Genomic DNA, 15,630 nt, shown 5'->3' with positions numbered 1-15,630 from the left:
CAAAGCTGACGTAGCATTTTTACATTTTGGGATAACAAGAGCTACCTATCCAGTAATCCTTTCTATTTAGGAAAGTAGCTGCTGGAGTTTATGAATGAGTAGTGGTTATACAACTATATCTATAGATATCTGCACTGGATTATGTCAGTGTTTAACTATTACGCTTTAAACATAGTTTAATGCTACTTTTTAAGCAAACTGTTTGGTATGTAAGCAGCAAGATTTGCATTCATGTCTTCTGATCTTACCTGACCCTAATCTTGTGACAAAATGCACCTTTATATCCTTGCAGCTTAGTCTGGAACTTTGCAGACTTAGTTTCTATCTGCCAAACTTTCTGTGCAGAAAAAAAATAAATTTATGCAACTTGTTATACGCTGTTAGCCATTGATAACAAACTTTTGCAGAACCATTCTTATTGTTTTTGGTATTTTTGTAAGGATTTTTTCAAAATAATATCCAATAACTACAGTAGGCTAAGTATTTGCTAGTAAATTAAAGTTTTTGAAAGAACTTATCATTCCCATTTTACAAAAAAATTACTTGACAATTTATTAAATGATTTTTATCATTTTTCCAAATAACTCTTTCTCTCTTAATCTACAATACCATCGTTGATTTTAACCAATAGATTTAAGTCAAATTGATGATATTATAGTTGATGCTTTTATAATTTTGTTTATTTCAAATCTTATACCAACTCACACTGTTTGTCTATCTGTCTGTCTGATAAAAAGTTTGTACACATTATTTCTCCCACACCTAATATTGGATCAAGCTGAAATTTTGCACAATTATTTCTTTTACCTGACAACATAAGAATCAATAAAAAAAAATTAACCAATTAGTTAATTAACTATTGGTAATTAATTATTTAATTTGGTATCTCAAACAAGGGAATGAAATTTTACTTGACTAAAGTGGTGATATAAACTGAATTAGCCCCTTTTATAGGTCGTCTGAGGATTAATGAACATAAAAATGAAATAGAAACAATCTTCCATGTTTATTCACTCTTCACTAGCAGAGTGGATACCATGTTGGCTTAAGAAGCCAAAGAAGTTTTTAGCCCACGAGTTCAAATTCAGGTCATTCACTTTTTTTTTTATATAAATAAATTTAAAATTAGACCACCCAGACACCTTTTCTTTTTCCTTCACTCCTTTCCAACTGGTCCAGACAAGTGATAGAATCATAGCCTATTGATAAAGCTAAAAGCATGTAATTGCGCTAAACAGAAACAATTACTATAAATATTTCTTATTGCACAGATTTATTATTGTTAGTCTAGGTCTATTACAAATTTAATTACATGACTGATTTGTTCCTTTTTCAATGTTGTTTTTACCAAAGAAGATGTCCTATTTTCTTTAAATTGATGATCTGGATGGTAGTGACATAGGATAAGAGCTCAAAACAATCGTTTTATGTGTTTTAAATAAATTATGTAAAAGTTTTGTGCAAATATGAATAAATATCATTAAAAAATAATCTTAATTAATTTGGATGATAATATATTTTCTAGGGCTAGTTGACTTGTTCTCAGTCAGTCAGTTTGTTTTCATTTTTTCTGATAGTAGTGATAATTTATTTCCATTTTATGTGTTTTAAAAGTGTCATATATTTAACATTTAGTGAAAATATAAACATCATAAAAATACTTTTATTTCAATTTGAATCTTAAAATATTATGTAGATTTAGAGCCAAAGAGGCTTATCCACAGTCTCTAAGTTTTCATTTTTAATTTTCTTAATTCTAAATTGAATTTAATTTCGGTTTTATAAATATTCATTTGTGTTATATAAAAAGGACAAACATTCCCCTTTAATGCTACTCCAAATATAACATTTTCTCATTATAAACAAATAATTATTGACGTTTAAGCAAAACCTAGGATAACACACTCTGAATTTTAGTATGTGTGTTGCTAAATTTGTCATTTCTTTCAATCATTGAACATAATTTAACCTTTTCTTTTGCAAAACACTATACATTGTAGGCTGTAGTTTTACAGAGGCAATTTAATTCATAGTTGTGCATTTTAATTAGCAATTAACAGGAATTTTAAAAGATTAAAATGTGTATTATATTCTAGGAAAATGAAGATGACAAGAGTCAGGAAACAGCAAAAAAAGATATCTGTCTACTGGCTGTACTGAACACAACAATGAAAATATTTAGAGAACTTGGTATTATTAGAAATGCCAAATATACAAAAGAAATTAACCTGATTTGGGGTAAGTTCATATTACATGGTATAGACATGCAAAATATACATTTATTAGATTTATATCTAGTGCTTTGAATTAGTCTAGAAAAGATATCAGCATCCAGATCTAGATTTACTACAATTCTTGAATATTAATAATCTTGATCTGATCTAATAGAATGATCTAGTACTGGTCTAGACTTTGGATGGCTGCATGTTGTATGTTTTATAGATGGATCTGAAATCTTTTATGGTCAATAGTGATTGCCAGTATCTCTATCTCCATTTTTTTGTTGATGCTGTTAATATTAATTTTAATGCACATTTTATTTGTGTTTGTTGACAAACTGAATATTTCTTCATCTATATCTTCTTGAATATTGTGTAACTTCCCTTCTCTTTTGCATGCTTTTTGAATTTTTCTATATGACCTTGTTTGCCACATTTTAAACATGTGGTTTTTCAAAAGAAGCATTTTGTTCTTTTATGGTTCGAATTGTCACAGGAAAGACACATAGTTCTGGGGACACGTTTCTCTTTTTCTTGTTGTTCATTCAGTTATCACAATTCCAGTTAAAGCTTTCATCTATCACTGAATGTTCAGACTGCCTGGGCCTGATATAAATTTAGATGCCAAATGCAAAGTAAAAAATTGTTTAAGTTCTCCTGTTAAACATACAAATAATAGTGCCTTGCATGCATTTTGTTTGTAGCATTTTTTTAATTAAAGAAAATAATATAATTAATTTTTACATATTTAAAAAAATATTTAGGAACTACTTTATTTGGGTCCTCATGACACATTGATTCACAAACCCATTTGTAAAAAATTCCTGAAATTTTCGCAAAGCCTGTTTCCATCTCTGTTTAATAATAATTTACATCTCTAGAACATAAAAAAGCATACATAAGAACCATTCTGATATCTTTGTCATGCTAGAATGAATTCCTGGGGCCCTCAATATTTCAAAATAAAGTTTTAAATTCCTACTTTAATTTTTCTTTCTCTGTCAAATAAAAAAAAATGGACACTATCAATGGGCTTTGTAGCTACACACAAAAATTATTTATGTGTCAGATGCGAATAGCCCTAATTTTCAGTAAAAGAAATTACAAAAGTCATTTCTCTATAGAAGAATGCTATATAATATAAAACCACAGACCTATATATACTCCAATAAATATAGGTATTTGCTCTCTATTTTCTATTTATTTAGGCATTTGCTGTTTTACTTTTACAGACCAAGTATCAGATTTTAGAAAAACCCAGGCTAGTTTTTTTGTGTAACGCTATTCGCTAACACCATATAGATCTAAATTACGTCTCTTTATTAGTAAAATTAAATCTATATATTAAAATCTGTATGAATGCGTTTGTTATATAGTAGATCTAGAGCTACATATTATACATGAGACTAATAGATTTATGTTAATAAATTAAGTGGAATAGATCTATAGTTCTAGAATTTTAGAATCTACATATTTTTTGGCATCTCGTACAGCACAGCAGACAAACTTACAAAAGCCGTCAAGTCGCAGTAGGTTTGCCTATATAGTTCACGCCATTCACGGTTCTGCTTATACCATAGGCGTAGTCATATCACCACATGGGCACATGTGATTCGTGAAACATTCAAATAAATAGTAAACACTGCTCTCATCATTAATCTTCGGAATCAATCATAATCAATGACATTATCATTAAGTAGACTCTATATTTAGATCTACATTTCAGATCGAATCTAGTTTAGAAATCTAGATTCTATCTTGAGACTAGATTGTCACTATCTTATCTTATCTTATATAATACAGATGTTACTTCAAAAAAGTGTCATGCATTGTCATGCATATAAACCAATGACTTAAATTCTGCCAAGTCACTGGTTTTCCTGGCTAGCTCAGGCAACCCATTCCATGCTCTAATACCACTAGGGAAGAAGGAGTATTTGTACAAATTTGTCCTAGCATATGGGATGAGGAATGTGCCTTTGTGTCTTTCTGAGTATTTTGTTTTTGTATTTGAAGATTATGGTTCAGTGTTTTATGTATAATTGCTACTTTACTTTTGCGTCTTCTTTCCTGAAGGCTTTCTAACTTTAGGCTAGTCAAATGTGAATATTCATTTGTTATGAATCTCACTGCTCTATTTTGTGTCTATTCCAGTTTCTTAATGTTTTCTTGAGTTGAGGGGTCCCAAACAAAGGATGCATATTCTATTATTGGCCTAACCAAGGTTAAATAACATTTTAGTTTTTATTTGATTTATAGAAATTTCTTTTAATAAACCCTAATGCTTTGTTTGATTTTTTATAGTTTCATCAATATGGGGATTCCATTACAGTTTTTCATTTATTATAACACCTAGGTATTTTGCGTTTTTAGTCTGTGTTACTGGTTTACCATGAATAAGAAAAGTGGAATTAATTTGTTTTAGCTTTTTTGTTACTCTTAATAACTGACATTTTTCTGGGTGAAAAGACATGCTCCAATTTGATTCCCATTTCTGTAATTCATCTAATTCTCTTTATAAAATTTCTGTATTTTCTGTTGTTTTTATTGTTCTATATATTATGCAATCGTCTGCGAATAATCTGACTTTTGTTCCTGAACTAATGCCATTCGGTAAATCGTTTATGTAAATTAAAAATAGTAGTGGACCTAAGACTGTTCCTTGAGGTATGCCTGAGTTTACAGTTATTGGTGTTGATTTAGAACCATTTATTATTACAGTTTAGTCTCTCCCTATCAGAAAATCTTTAATCCACTGATGCAATGGACCATCAATGCCAAAATATTTTAATTTTTTAAGCAAACTATGGTGGTGAACTTTATCAAAAGCTTTGGAAAAATCTAGTAAGATAGCATTTATTTGCTCACTGTCATATAAACCTTTTGAAAATTCATCAATTAGTCCTATTAGTTGTGTTTCACATGATCTATGTTTCCTAAAGCCATGTTGGTATGGAGCAAGAACATTAGGTTTGTCTAAGTGGTTTATGATGTTGCCACATATTATGTGTTCTAGGATTTTACATGTGATGCTGGTAAGTGATACTGGTCTGTAGTTTCCTGGGTCTGATATTTCTCCTAGTCACTAGTCTAGTACATTATTGAATATACTTCTACTTATAGATCTACTTTTCAACGCCAAGACCTAATATACCAATATAATAATAATAAGGCTTGTCATCAAGCCTGAAGATTCATAAGGAATGCAATATTTCCCGTGGATACGCAGCCCCAGCTGTGACCTCCATATTTTCCCACAATCAGGGCAAGCATAACCATTGTCCACCTATGGTCGATTAAGATTTTCTTTTTGCTGTCTGCATCTCAAATGTGCATCCCGCAGCCTTTGTGAGTGACCTACAGCTCTTTGTCTCGTTCTGATTCCACATGCAACCAGGTACTCTCTTCTATGTCTGCTATGGCAAGTTCCTAAGCTGGTCTTTAAAGCGTTTCTGTGGGGCACCTCTGTTACGTCGACCACCTTTTAGCTCACCAAAAAAGACTGCTTTTGGCATATGTTCGTCCTTCATACGGGATACATGCCCTGCCCAGTGTAACTGTCAGACCATAAGAAGTCCCTCTATACTAGTCTATATTGTCCATAAGGGCGTTTGCAACGACATCGCTGTTTGTAGTGCTGTCTTGCCACCATATGTCTATGATGTAGTTCAAGCATCTTTGGTGAAAGCATTCAAATAGTCTTAGTTGTTTTCTGTATAATACCCATGTCTCAAATCCATATAGAAAGGTTGAAAGAACCACTTCATGGTAGGACCTTTTTTTGTATTAAGGCGGAGCGATCTATTCAGCCAACTCACTCCTGGAGGTGTCCAAAAGCACTACTGGCCATTGCCAGACGGTTACCAACTTCCTTGAAAGCGAAGTGTCATTCGATACTATGCTTCCTAGATATGTGAAGTGGTCAACCACGTTAAGGGGACGTCCATTTACAGTGATCTTTGGGGCTGAGTAGGTTTTTTGTGTCACTTCTGGAACATGACTTTTGTTTTCCCGAGGTTTATAGATAAACACAAAAGATGCGAATTAGTTGACCGCGATCTGGAGATCATGTTCATTGTGGGCTAGCAGGGCGCAATCATGGCATAGAGAAGCTCTGTTATGACCATTTCTTTTGTTTTTGTATGGGATAGTAGACGTCGAAGATTGCTGTCCGATCGAAACGTGATGTAGATGCCTTTGTGCAATTGCTGCCTCATTTGACCCAGCATTACGCCTAAGAAGATAGCGAATAGAGTAGGAGCAAGTACAGAGCCCTGCATCACACCATTTTCTATTGGGAAATGATCGACAGGTCACTATTGTGTCTAATCTGGCCTTTTTGTCCCAAATGAAACTGCTTGAGAATGGATAGGAGCGTAGTTGGGCATCCGAGCCTGGCCAAAATCCTCCATAAATCATTGATGGTGGCAAAAGCCTTGGTGAGGTCCACGAAAGCAGCGTATATATAGGTTTATACAGTATCTTCTTCTTTAATCCTGTGCACTCTCAGGGGAGCATAGGGCGCAACCACACCTCTCCACCGAACTCGGTTCTGAGCAGCTTTCTTCATCTGCTCCCATGTCATTATATAGTATACTAGACTTAAATCTAGTCTAAAATCAAGACGCTAGATCTAGACTGCCTAGAGTAAATTCTGATTATCTTAGAATCTATTTCTACTATATTTATAGCCTAAATATATATTCTAGAAGTAGATCTATACAATTCGAATTCAACTTGAATATTTATGCTTATATAAATTACAGATTATAGCTAGATTTTATAGATCTATGACTAGTATGACAAGGCCCATGACGTGTGAGATCAATTTTTCAAATCAACTATAATTAATGGACTTCATCTAATACAAATTCATTCATATATTCACATGCAATTTTTTTTTTAATTTATAACTTTAGCATTATTTTGGACTAATGTCTCACAACGGCTGGCAAGAGAAATCAGGTATAAACATCAGAAAAAAACACGACCCCTTAACTCAAGGAAACATTAAGCAATTAAAACAGACACATAATAGACAGTGATATTCATATAAACGAATAATCACAATTGCTATAAGCATGAAAGTTGTGCTATATAAAAGCTATTATTATTATTATTTTTATCATTATTATTATTAATTGATTACAGTAACACCTTTTTAAAAACACCTTTTAAAAAATCATTAAAAGTTTTAAAATCACAAAAAGAAATTATTTGTACAATTATTTTTGTGTGTGAAATTGTGTATCGGAAAATGCCGGGTACTTGAAGTAAGCTAGTCTTAAAAAAATAACACAGATCTTGGGTAAAAGACTCATCAAATAAAGTACTGTAAATGTGTAGTTTTACACGCTTGTTTCAGGTCTTTTCTTTCTATAACCTCTATTGGGTTTAATCCCAACTACCCACATTTTTGTGCAGAAAGTATTTCTCTATCAGGCACACTTAAAATTATAGCATAATAATGCCAGTTTAATTTAAAAAGAGAACTGAAAAATGCAAAAGATATATAAGGAAAAGGCTACTTCTGGCCCAATTTATAATTATAGTTTTAAACCAAAGAAACGAAACATAGCCCATTTCCACAGCAGAGAATAAATCATAATTTTTATGTTAAGATTACCAAAATTAGATTGCCATTTAACTTTATTTAATTGCATACACTTAAAGAAAACTATTCTTTTAGTGTCCCCAAATTATCCCATCAATTTTTCATCATCTGCTTTGGCATTGTATAGCAGATTAAGACTTTATTTTTTCACACAGTTAATAGTTCTCTACAAAAAATGTTTGTTTATTTATTTACACTTGTTATTGTTGGAACAGGTTATGTTCTCTCACACTTGTCATACACTCACATGCAAGTCAGGCTCGCAGCCAATCAGCTTCTTGGCATCATGTTTAGTGCATGGGAACCAAGAGAAATTTCTTTGCAACAGTTATACAATAAAGAAGACAATTTGGAGCCTCAAATTCCTTACATCTTGGAAGACACACCTGATAAAGTAAGTATAGTCATAGGTATTCTTATAGCATTTGGAGGAATCGGCTCAGTAGTCAAGGAGGTTTAAATCCTGGTGCACTTTATAGGCCTCTCATGTTATCTTGTCTAAGCCCCTGATGTTGGCTTTATTAAAGATAACATGTCTAATCAGACTGCTTTTGAGGAAACTGAATTCTGTGTTTCATCCTTTCTGTTACTGAGACCTAGAAGGTTATCACCATTTCCATCCCCAACATTGACAGTTCCTGGAATTCATCTATTTGGTTAAATTATACATTTTGTTTTAAATATCCATAATCATGTTGATGATTCATATTTTTTTACTAATTTTAACATGTCTGTTCATTGGTTAGCTGGATGTCTCTGGCCACATCAACAGCTACTATTTTATTTATTTCAGCATAATTTTTTTTAATGACATTCTGTATCTTTATACAGGGTTTCCACGGTCTCCTGAAATTCCAGGATGTGCTGGAAAGCTCCTGGAATTTAAAAAGCTCAAAATGTCATGGAAATCTCCTGGAATTTTAAAATATCGCCTTGAATTTCGCAAATGGGGGGAAAAAACGGCATTATAAAGAATTTTAAAAATTGGCACCATTGCAGCAGGTTGACCGTTGTGGGTGGAAGTAAATTCAAAATTAGCTTTTCTGAGTTTGTGTTTACTGCTCCAGGGGCTCCTTGACAATAGATAAATATAATCTATATATAGTATTGTTATTGGATCGATTTTTTGATGAACACATTGATTTTCATCCAAATTGGATCTGTTACGCATCTTCAGACCTTATAAATTTTTAGACTTAATTTTTCCTGTTTCATTTTGTGCCTTTATATTTTAATTGGACTACATTATCATATTATATTAAGTACTGGGAATTTAATGAATAGATCTAGTTAATTCTAGTTTAGTGACCTAGATCTAGAATCTGTGTCCTAATTCTAGATCTAATGTATTTCTATATCTAGTCTAGATCTACGTTTCTTATTGTGTGTGGCACTGTGTTCAATCTAAGATAGATCTAGAATGTAGTCTAATACAAGATTCGTAGATCTAATCTAGTTAAGACTTGATTGTTTGATCATTGGACTGTTCTAATCTTGAATACTAGATTTAGTCTATAACCTAGTTTGTATTAAAATGCTTAAAGTAAAGGCTAAATACGAGACATCGTTTAAGACATGGATTTAAGTTTTATGCACTGTGCAAGATTGTGGCTTGAAAAAAATATAAGATCTCTAGATCTGTCTAGATTACTAGATCTACAAATTTTGGCTTCAGAAATCGTCCATCAGTGACACTAAAGCTTTTTGTTGTCATTATCAAAAAACAAATTATCATTTCAAACATGGGCAGCACTTAAATCGCATCTGAAATCTGATAAGCACAAGTGAGAATCTGTTAAATCAGATGGCTGCCATATTTGTCAAAAAGGCTGTCACTTGTCTTACACCTACAGCAATACCAGTAACCCAATTCATACAGTCTTTAATTAAGAAGGCAATCAACATAAAGTCTTTTGAGCACCTCAAAGGCTGTTTGTCAAAATTGAAAGCTTCATCTCAATAGCAAAGGTTTTTGCAACCTTTTTTCTAAAAAAATGACAAATAGATGCGCTATTGTTGGTTGCCATATAATTTTTAATGGCCCAAGACCTTTAGCATATTGTAGCAAAGATTTATGACACCAGCTGTTTTTAAAGAATGTACTTCTGTTATAGCACTGCTTCATGTAGATTGACAGACACACAAAAAATCTTGTAAATTAAAACTAAAGCCAGCACTAGGGATGTTTTACATTTTTAGATGGAAAGCAGAAAATTTCTTTGCAAGATTTTGATAGCTCCTTAAATGATTTATATGCCACTTTGAGCATCTTGGTTCTGCTTGGCCCTATCATTGCAGATGACTGTGATAAGCATTAAATCTGAATTGGCAAAATTGCATTTTAACCACAAGTTCTGCTGCCTTCCAGTTCTTCTTTGTCACTTCTGACAGCTGGATACTTTCTTATGGCCAGCTTGTGAACACTGAATTTTCTAAACTCTGGACAGTGTTGGCTGGAGTTTTGTATACCATGAGTATGGTAATTTAATTTAGTCATTAAGCCTAAATTACACTAACTTTAACTATTGTTATATGATAGGTCCTGGAATTTTAAAATATTACCTGGAAAAGTCCTGGAATTTTAAAATATTTCCTGGAAAAGTCCTGGAATTTCATATTGACTTTGGTGCAGAAACCCTGTGTATACCAGATTTTTGGTAACAATTTACCCAATCACGTTTTTTAAGCGAAGTGTTGAATGATGTACTTATTATTGGCAGGTATAGTGTACTATTTATTGGCAGGTATAGATCTTGTATTATAGAAAATATAGATGACATAAAAATACAAGTGGCAATTGTATCAAGATAGAACTACAGATAGGTTTTGCTGTACCCAGTATGAGGCCGGCAACCTCTTTTTTTTGTGATTTGTAAGGTGGTCAGGGTAACAGAAATGCCCCACGGAAACACTTTAAAGACCACCTTAGACACCATCTTGCTTTAACTGACATATAAGAGAGCACCTGGCAGCAGGTGGCTTCCAAATGAGACAGCTAGAGATTTCTTACAAAAGCTGTGGGATACACATTTAAGACCAAAAGAAAATCCACTGCTGAGGACTGATGTCAAAAAGAGTACCTAAATTGACCACCATCAGACAACAGTTATGGCTAAGGTGGATTTTAAGAGTCAATTACAGAGTCACAAAGAAATCATATGTTGAACTAGGACTCGTTCACTTAATCAGGTTGTGACCAAGCATCACATGAGGGTTGCAGGACATTCCTCTGACAGATTGAATTACACATACCATGAGTGGTAATGACATGGAGGCCAATACAAGGAAAGAGCAAATAGTGGGATAGTTGTAAAACTTGTCAGCACATCTTCATGGAGGACCTCAGAGCAGTGGACACTGGCTGGGAAGAGGCTGCAGTTGTTACCAGTAACAGATCTCCATGGAAGGATCTATAACTAAGTGATATGGATAAAAAAAACTATCATAAAAAATACCTTTATTTCAATTGGATCATCTAGATCAGGGGTGGGCAAATTACGGCCTGCTGGTGTTTTATGCGGCCCACAGACACTTACAGAAATCAGGTGTGTTTACAATATATAAATATAAACATGCAAATATATAAAAAATGATTCTAAATATCTTTATAAATATTGAAACTGTCCCAATATTTAAAAAATTCAAGTAAATGAAGATTAAGCTAATTGGCTCTACTTCAATACACTCAGTCAAAGACACAATCTCAGGCCAGTATTTATTCAATGCTATGAAGAACTGTGTTGATTGTTGGGTATGCTTGGAAGAAGATGGCAAGTGCAACAACTGATGGAACTCGATCTTTGACTGAGAAAAACAGTTTTTTAAATAGATAATATCTTAACCATAAACTCTAAACAGGAAAGTTTGCACAAAGTTGCATAAAATATCATTTTATCATTGACCCACTTATCTAAATAGCCTTCATAAATGACCTACCGGCTCAGCTAAAATGCCAAAAGCTGCTATATGCTGATGATATTGTCCTTTGGAAATCCGGAAGGAGCGCAACATCTATACAAAAGTGTTGTAAGAAGATCTCCATATGCTCTGCTCATACACACAAAAATGGAGGTTAGAAATAAACACCTCTAAGACGGTCTATTCTCTGTTCACGCTTGGGACTGGCATTCTCTGGCAACCTTTCCGGCTCTCCCCCAACTGAGTGGCTCTCAGCATGAAAAAGCTACCCAAGTACCTTGGTGTAACTTTAGATCGCAAACTAAAAATGTGTGAGCACATCCAGGATGTTGCAAGAAACGCCTCAGGGAAACTTTGCATTGTGGGGAAGCTGGCATCCACGAAGTGGGGAGCACGAGCAGACATGCTCCAATCACTGTATCTAGGAGAAGTCCGATCACAGATAGACTACAGCTTACCTGTGCAGAATTATGGCTCTAGGACTGCTCTTGAACAACTTGATAAAATACAGTCCCAAGCACTAAGATTTGTCTGTGGAACCTTTAGGACAAATCCAGTAAATGCGGCTGAAATAATGGCTAATGTAGGTCCACTAAACCTTAGGAGGGAAAGGTCAGCACTGACCTGCTTTGAGCGGTATAAAAGGCTGGATGAATACCTCCCAGCTAGAAAACTAGTGGATGGTTGGAGATGCAGAAGACTTATTCAGATGCAGTCTTTTATGCATCATGCCACTAGACTATCTGATAAAGCTGGCTTCTACACCAACCGACAAAACATTCAATGCTTTAATCCCCTTCCCCCCCTGGTGTCGCCCAACAACCCCATACATACATTTGAAACTAGTAGACCCTAATGCCACTAAGTTAAGTCTTTCATCTAATGAACTTCAAATTCTAGCATTGGAGACCTTTAATACCTTCAAGCCCTGGCAACACTATTGCAGACTCCTTGGCCTACCACGGAGGGCAAATTCCATCCACTGAACATGCTGTAAGTTTTCATCATGCTCTGGCTTTAATTCAAAAAACAGAAATGGAAAAGTGGTTTGAGTGCTGGGACAAGTCCCAAAAAGTCAGTGGAGTCTAGGAGCGCATGAGGCGCCCTGACCGCACTTCCCTGTGGTGGAGGCTGTCCAGGCCTGAGCAAGCTATTATAGCACAGTGCAGGACAGGCCATTGTCCTGTTGGCTCATATTTCTCACGGCTATGGCCAAATTTCAATTCACAGTGCCCCCACTGCGGGGAAGAAGAGGAAACCGTGCCTCATATTCTGTTTGACTGCCCCAGACTTGCTGATCCCCATCTCAACAGGTCTAGAAAACCAAAAATTCTCAACCAGTATGGCGACATTTATGCACTATGCAAGACAGCAGGGTTTCTGTCCAGGGCTTTTGCAAGAGAGGATTTGAGCCTCTCAACCCCTCAGTCAAATAGAGTTTGATGATGATGATGATGAAATAGCGAGAGTTATCAGAGCTAGGGGTCTTAACCACAGGCAGCTCCGAAAAGTACTTGAAGATTTAGAAACAAAATATTTAGATGTATTCACTGGCTTAGCATGGCAAGGTAATGAGAAGAATAAAAAAATCTCAAGGAAGAAATTTTTATGTTTCTTGAAGGACATTGACTGTGACTTTGTTACTAATATTTCTAATGAAGAGTGGGAGGCAGATTTCATCTTTTTCTTGGCAGCCATTGCAATGGGTTGTTTGCACATGAAATGTAAGTGCTTGTTAAATATTTTGAAACAAGGCTTTCAAATTTCTCCAGGCAAGCAATTGAAAACAGATTTAGTAATTTTCCTTTGCTGAAAGGTGAAACTATTTCTACTGAAATGGTTAAAAGTACAAAACTTATTTAGATTCCTTAATCTCGGAATTTATAAAAGCAAATTTTAAGATGTCAAGAACCAGTTTTCAATATCATCAGCTCATCATTAAGCACAGAAGCTGATTTAGGTCTATGCAAATTATAACCTGAAAGGGAAGTTCCAGTCATTACTCAAGGAGTTTAATGGGTGCCAGAAGCTGTATTTCCACACTTTAAAAAAAACTTTGCTGCTAAGCTTTCACATTATTTGGGTACACGTACATATGTAATTTGACAGCAGTCACAATGATAACTAGTAAGCTAGTTCCACAGTTCCGGAACATTAGCATGAGTGTAGACAGCTAAATACTTGACATTATGTACGGCTGTACATTTGTAGAGAAATGTGATGTAAAAAGACAATAGCATTTTTTTTTTAAACATAAAATTGGTTTCAGAAATTTCTAATTCTTGTTGTAATTCGTCAATTGGGAGTGTGAAAAATAGGAAAAGTAAATGTATAATACAGTATAAATATGGTCTGAAAGACATTATACAGTTAGATAACATATTTTTTAAAGTTATATATATATGCGCCCACCTTCTCAAATTTTTTTTAATGCGGCACTCGATATGAAAAGGTTGCCCACCCTGATCTAGATCCAATGAAACTTTTCTACAGTCTGCAAGTTTTCATTTTCATAATCCAAAATGAAATTATTTTTAATTTAATTGTGCTTTATAAAAATAGCATGCAATCTTTAATTCTTTATCAAATATAACATTTTCTCATAACAAACAAAAAAGAATGAAGTTTAATTATAAAAGGGTTGTGAGCTACAAAAGGGCAAAATCAATAATTGTCATAATGTGGAGAAAAAAACATGGAGAAAAAGAGTTAAGCAAATTAATCAAACTCCTCCACATGTATATTCTAATAAACAAATACAAGTCAGTTTAGTGAAGGTGGTGTCTTTTGTAGATTTCTCTACCAAAGCCCTTGAATTTGCTTTATTATTACAGTACTTAGAAACTTAGCACCTAAGATTCAAATATAATCTAAATACAATTTGTTTACCATTCATTTTTTTTTTAAAGTAGAATTTGTAAGTATTTTGTTTTAATGAGTCTTACATTTTATGATAATTTTATAGATAAAAATTTTTATATCTCAAATATTTTACCAGGTTCGAAACTTAGGCATTGCTTTATGTAACCAGTTGAAAACATCAAATTTCGATGATACATTTGGAACTCAGGTTAGTTATGGTATTTCATTAGAATTAGTCAACTGGTGATGTATTAACTCTTTGACTCCGTATTGACGTTGAATTTACCCAGTTATAAAGCTCTGATCAACGCTGGCAATGTCAGTGTTTTAACTTTTATTTTTTCGTTGTTTTTTTTTCTTCCGTATACGTTTTTAATTCCTTAAAACATTATCTTGAATAGTTTCCCTTTGCTAAACATCAGTAATTTCTTTCAATGTGTTTTTACAGTGAAAGATTTTTTGAAAGAGTGGGGTCTTAAAAAGGCTCTATTTTCTTTAGATTTATGTTCTGGATGATAGTGGTAATGAGTTCAGAACTTTTATTTTATGTGTTTTTAAATGTTTTTTTTTTATATAATTATGTGGAAATATGAATAAATATTGTAAATAAATATTATTTTTACTTTGGATCATAATATATTTCCGAGATCTAATATAGACCCAGAGTTGTTGACTTGTCCATTGTGGATAGTTTTCATTTTACCAATAATACCGTAGTGACATGGATAGTTAGCTCAAACTTTACATTTTATGTGTTTTAGAAGTTTTTTACTCTATAAAGTTTTGTGACAATATGGATAAATATAATTTACAAAATATTCATTTTTAATATGGATCATAAAATATTTCCAAGATCAAGTCTAGATCTGGATCCTAGAGGCTTTTTCGCAGTCTGCAAGTTTTTATTTTAAAATTTCAAACATTAATATTACATTTTTTAAATTAAAAATTGCTTTGTGCTATATAAAAAGGGCATAATGATCTAGATCTAGATCTGATGTTGGAAAAATTTTATTA

The 15,630-nt window shown here is 33.5% G+C and overlaps 1 protein-coding gene across 1 annotated transcript in view; it reads left to right on the top strand.

Moving 5' to 3' along the window:
* The window catches only part of LOC106067654 (small subunit processome component 20 homolog), a 144,990-nt gene that overhangs the window by 119,368 nt on the left and 9,992 nt on the right, over nucleotides 1-15,630 (top strand). The window contains exons 56-58 of the mRNA XM_056031514.1: nucleotides 2,097-2,238; nucleotides 8,049-8,227; nucleotides 14,750-14,821. Coding sequence (XP_055887489.1) covers nucleotides 2,097-2,238; nucleotides 8,049-8,227; nucleotides 14,750-14,821 — 393 coding nt within the window. The remainder of the gene's footprint in view (nucleotides 1-2,096; nucleotides 2,239-8,048; nucleotides 8,228-14,749; nucleotides 14,822-15,630) is intronic.

Source organism: Biomphalaria glabrata, chromosome 6 (assembly GCF_947242115.1).
Source record: "Biomphalaria glabrata chromosome 6, xgBioGlab47.1, whole genome shotgun sequence".
Classification (NCBI taxonomy): Eukaryota; Metazoa; Mollusca; class Gastropoda; family Planorbidae; genus Biomphalaria; species Biomphalaria glabrata.
This window is presented reverse-complemented; position numbering and strand designations above follow the sequence as displayed.